At 44.2% G+C, this 3,901-nt stretch overlaps 1 protein-coding gene across 1 annotated transcript; it reads right to left on the reverse strand.

The window, feature by feature from the left end:
• Positions 1-283: 283 nt before the first annotated feature.
• Positions 284-2,793, reverse strand: LOC149211596 (uncharacterized). The gene is made up of 3 exons (XM_089388436.1): positions 2,471-2,793; positions 1,279-2,272; positions 284-1,111 (listed from the first exon to the last, which is right to left on the reverse strand). The coding sequence occupies exons 1-3, from the start codon at positions 2,791-2,793 to the stop codon at positions 284-286; spliced, it is 2,145 nt and encodes a 714-aa protein (XP_089244562.1).
• Positions 2,794-3,901: the final 1,108 nt, after the last annotated feature.

A 3,901-nucleotide genomic window follows, 5' to 3' on the forward strand; every position in this document is an offset into this window, starting at 1 on the left:
TGAGGAGCTCCTCTTCAATTTCCTCGTGAGTCTCTACTTTTGCCCCTGTTTGGTTTTGGATGAAGGGTATATTGTTATGCATTCTTCGCTGAACTGTAGTTCTGTGGAAGAATTTGGTATTACGCTCCCCCTCCTTCAGCCATCTGACCCTTGACTTTTGCCTCCAGTAGATTTCTTCCTGCTTCCTCCTATTCTCCAGCTGACTATGGATGAGTCGCTCCTGCTCCAGAGTGGCTTCTGTGTGCCCCTTCGAGATAATCTTTTGGTGGAGAACCTCCAGGTCCTAAGTTAACTTTTGCTGCACCTCGAAGATATTTCCAAAGGTTTCCCTGTTCCATCTTTTTAGGTGACTTTTGAGAAATCTTAACTTTTGCTGGAATTGATACATTTTTGCTCCTTCTGGGGGAATGAACGAGGCCCAGGTAGTCTTGACAAACTCCTTGAAAGTGGGATGCGTAAGCCAAAATCCTTCAAATCGGAAGGGTCTTTTGATTAAGTTACCTGGTCTTTGCCACTGTAGAGCTATTGGCCAGTGATCCGATCCAGTGTGAGCCAGAATGGCTGCTGAGATGTCTCCTCCTAAGTGGACCGCGTTGTCTGAGAGGAGGAAGCGATCCAATTTGGAGGCGATTTGGTGTTTGCCAGCCCTGCGATTGCTCCAAGTAAAGGTGCCATTACAGAACGGCATATCTATGAGAGATGTCGATTGGATGAATTCCTTGAAGCGATTGACTTCAGGCTCCATTCTACTCCTCCCTCCTAGCTTCTCTTCAGTTTTAGTTATCATGTTGAAATCCCCAGCAACGATCCAAAGTGGGTACCTTCTGCTGTTGCTTAGAGCTTCAATCGTGTCAAGGAGCGCTACCTTACTTCCTGTGTCTTGTGGGAAGTAAACATTTGATAGGTTGCCGTGAATATTGGTGCCCAAAATGTGAAAGGTCGCCTGTATAAGGTAGTGCGCTGCATGAAAATCTGAGAGGGATACCGCTTGGGTATTCCATGCTATTGCCAGCCCTCCTGAAGCTCCGGAGGCGTCTACTGCAACCGAACTACATCCTGGCCAGGCTTTTGAAAGAATGCTGCCTAGCGTAGTACTATTACACTTAGTTTCCTGGAGAAAGCACATTTGTGGCTTTTCCTTTTTTATCATGTTTTTTAACATCCTGAGTTTTCCGGGGCTGTTTAGCCCTCTTATATTCCAAGATACCAGCTTCATGATTAACCGTTGACAGAGGGCTTGTAGTACTTTGTCAACTTAGCATATCTGCCTGAGTCTACCAGGATTTTCCCAATCTCTATTGTTCTTTGCAGATCTGTCTTTCTTCCTCTCTTTTTTGTGTCCTTTGGGCGCAGATTTCCATCCCATTGGCTGCCTGGTTGTATCCCGAGTTGGTTCTGATGATAGGCTCGAGAGATGATCACTTCGAGCTTATTAAGTTGGAGCTCTGGAATTGTATCGTATGCTTTCTTTTTGCAAGCCAGTTCTAATTCCAAGATGTCTAAGCCATTCAGATCTATACTTTCTGGCTCTTCTTCCATTATTTGCACTTGATCGCTGTCTTCAATGCTGGTCTCTGGATTCTGGGGAAGGTCTGCTTTACCATCAACTTCCATTTCTTTGAGGATCTCTGCAGTATCTTTCTGATCTCTTTTAAGAATGGTAGGGATGATGATGGGGGGCGGAGATTTGGGAGGGGGTTTAGATGGAGGGGGAGGTGAAGAGGAAGATGGGTGATCAGGGTTGGCTTCAACATTGGTTGGGAGTTCCTCTGAGGATTGGCCAAGAATATCAAAGCTGTTCTTGGTTACTGGGCCATGGGATTTGTTGGGCTGGGGTTTGTACCCATTTTGGGGTTTTTTGTGAGAGCGCTTCCTGCTAGGGACTTTAGTGAAGCCGTCCTGGGCAGGGGTATCAGAAGAGTCAGGTATGCTGTTTTGGACATTTTGAGGGCAATCCCTAAAGAGATGTCCTAGGGCATGACATTTTCTACACCGAAAAGGAACATGTTCATAGTCGAGAGGCTGGATCCATTCTTCATCTCGATGGGCGAGAGTTACCGACTCTGGAAGAGCTTCATTGAGGCGAATGAATACACATATTCGAGCGTAGGAGATGTACTTACGAGATTTGGTTTCTTCTGCCGCTCTGATATACTCTCCCACCCCATTTCCGATCCCTCTGAGTATGTCCTCATCCCAGTATTCATCCGGGAGAGAGTATAACCTGATCCAAACTGGCGCCCACGTCAGATCTTCCTTGTCTGGGTTAAATCTGGGGATCCAATCCCGCAGGTATAATCCAGCTGAATTAAAAAAGTAGGGCCCTTCTACTAGTATTCTGTATTTGTCCTCCAGGCAGAAAAAGATTGCTGTGAAGAAGCCTTTCGGCCCTAGCTGCAGAGTGACATCCCCTTTTGGTTTCCATTTCGCCGCTATCCAACCATATAGGGCTTTCTCAGTAGGCCAGAACCCTATGAACTTCCCAATGAGGGCATGATCTCGCATATACTCTATTCTTCTGTCAATCTTGTCTCCCGGCAGCTCTATTCGTGGCCTTTCCTTGGCTACTGGTCTGCATGTTGTTGAGGAAATTTTCGGACCTTCTTCAGGCTTTTCTGTTCCCTCTTGTGGACCGCTGTCTCCTTCTTTCCGTCTTCCATTTTCTTTATTGTCATTTTGGGGTTTTTTCCCCCTGTTCAAGATATCTTTGTCCACTGAACCAAAAATGACGTTTTGCGCAGGATCTTGCTGCGACGGGGAGGGCTCTGACGCCCCCCCCAGAGGTTGTGCCATAGCGTAGCCCTAATGCGCTGCAGCTCTGGAACGCTGCAGCGGCTTTCTCACCCTCTGAGATGGTCTTGCCTGGTGTGCTGTCGGCGCCGTTGATGGGTCGCTCAGAACCCTAGCAGAGCGATCGCGTCCTGCATTTTCAACGAAAGAGAAAATTACTCAGTTATGATTCAATCGGGTTTCCTACATATTATCCTATGTTGAGGAGTTTATTATAGTTGAGATATTTTCAATTGATGTTTATTTTATATGAATTTTTGTAGAATTGTATTTAATTAAGGTCATAGTGTGTTATTAAATTAAAATGGATTAGAACTTTTATACTTGTTCTAGGTTAATTAGGGGAGGATTCTAGTTAGGGGCAGATTTGGATGATAGGATTGGAACCCAGTTTTTGCTTATGGTCCATCCATCATCTTTGTTGAGGTTATTAGGGTGTTTGCTAATTTCTATGGCTTCTTTGAATTTCCTTATGAAGTAGTGATCACTCCTAGCTAAGATACGGGTATCTTCTATGCATATTTGGTGCTTAGTTTTATCGAAATGTTCAGCTAGAGCTCAGGATTTGGATCTATTGTGTTTTATGTCTACTGAGTGTTCATGGATTCTTGTGTTAAAGGATCTCCCAGGCTCAGCTACATAGGGTTTGCCACATGAACAAGGAATCAAGTAGACACGTTTATGGCCTTTAGGGTCAATTTTGACTTTCACTGGATTAAGGCAGTTATGGATAGTGTTTAAGGGTTTGAAAGTGGTTAGAATTCCATTATTTTTCAAGATGCGAGAGATTTTGTCTGTAGACCCCTGTATGTAAGGGAGGTTGACTTTACCTTTTATATTATCCAAGTTTTTATTTTTTTTAGGTCGCATTTTTGCCTTATTTATGGCTTTGATAGCTTGATGTTTATTGTATCCATTTTTTAGGAAAACTTCAATAAGGTGTTCTGTTTCTTTTTCTAGGTGTTCCTTGTCAGATATTCTAAGGGCTCTGGTTGCTAAAGTGTTGAGGACTCCTAGTTTGTGGGTAGGGTGATGATGTGAGGAGGCATGTAAATATTGTTCAGTGTGAGTCTTTTTTCTATATACTTGGTGGGATATAGAGCCATCCTCA

Source organism: Pinus tabuliformis, chromosome 1_1 (genome assembly GCF_031772625.1).
Source record: "Pinus tabuliformis cultivar Carrire ecotype Pingquan chromosome 1_1, CPIR1, whole genome shotgun sequence".
Lineage (NCBI taxonomy): Eukaryota > Viridiplantae > Streptophyta > Pinopsida > Pinales > Pinaceae > Pinus > Pinus tabuliformis.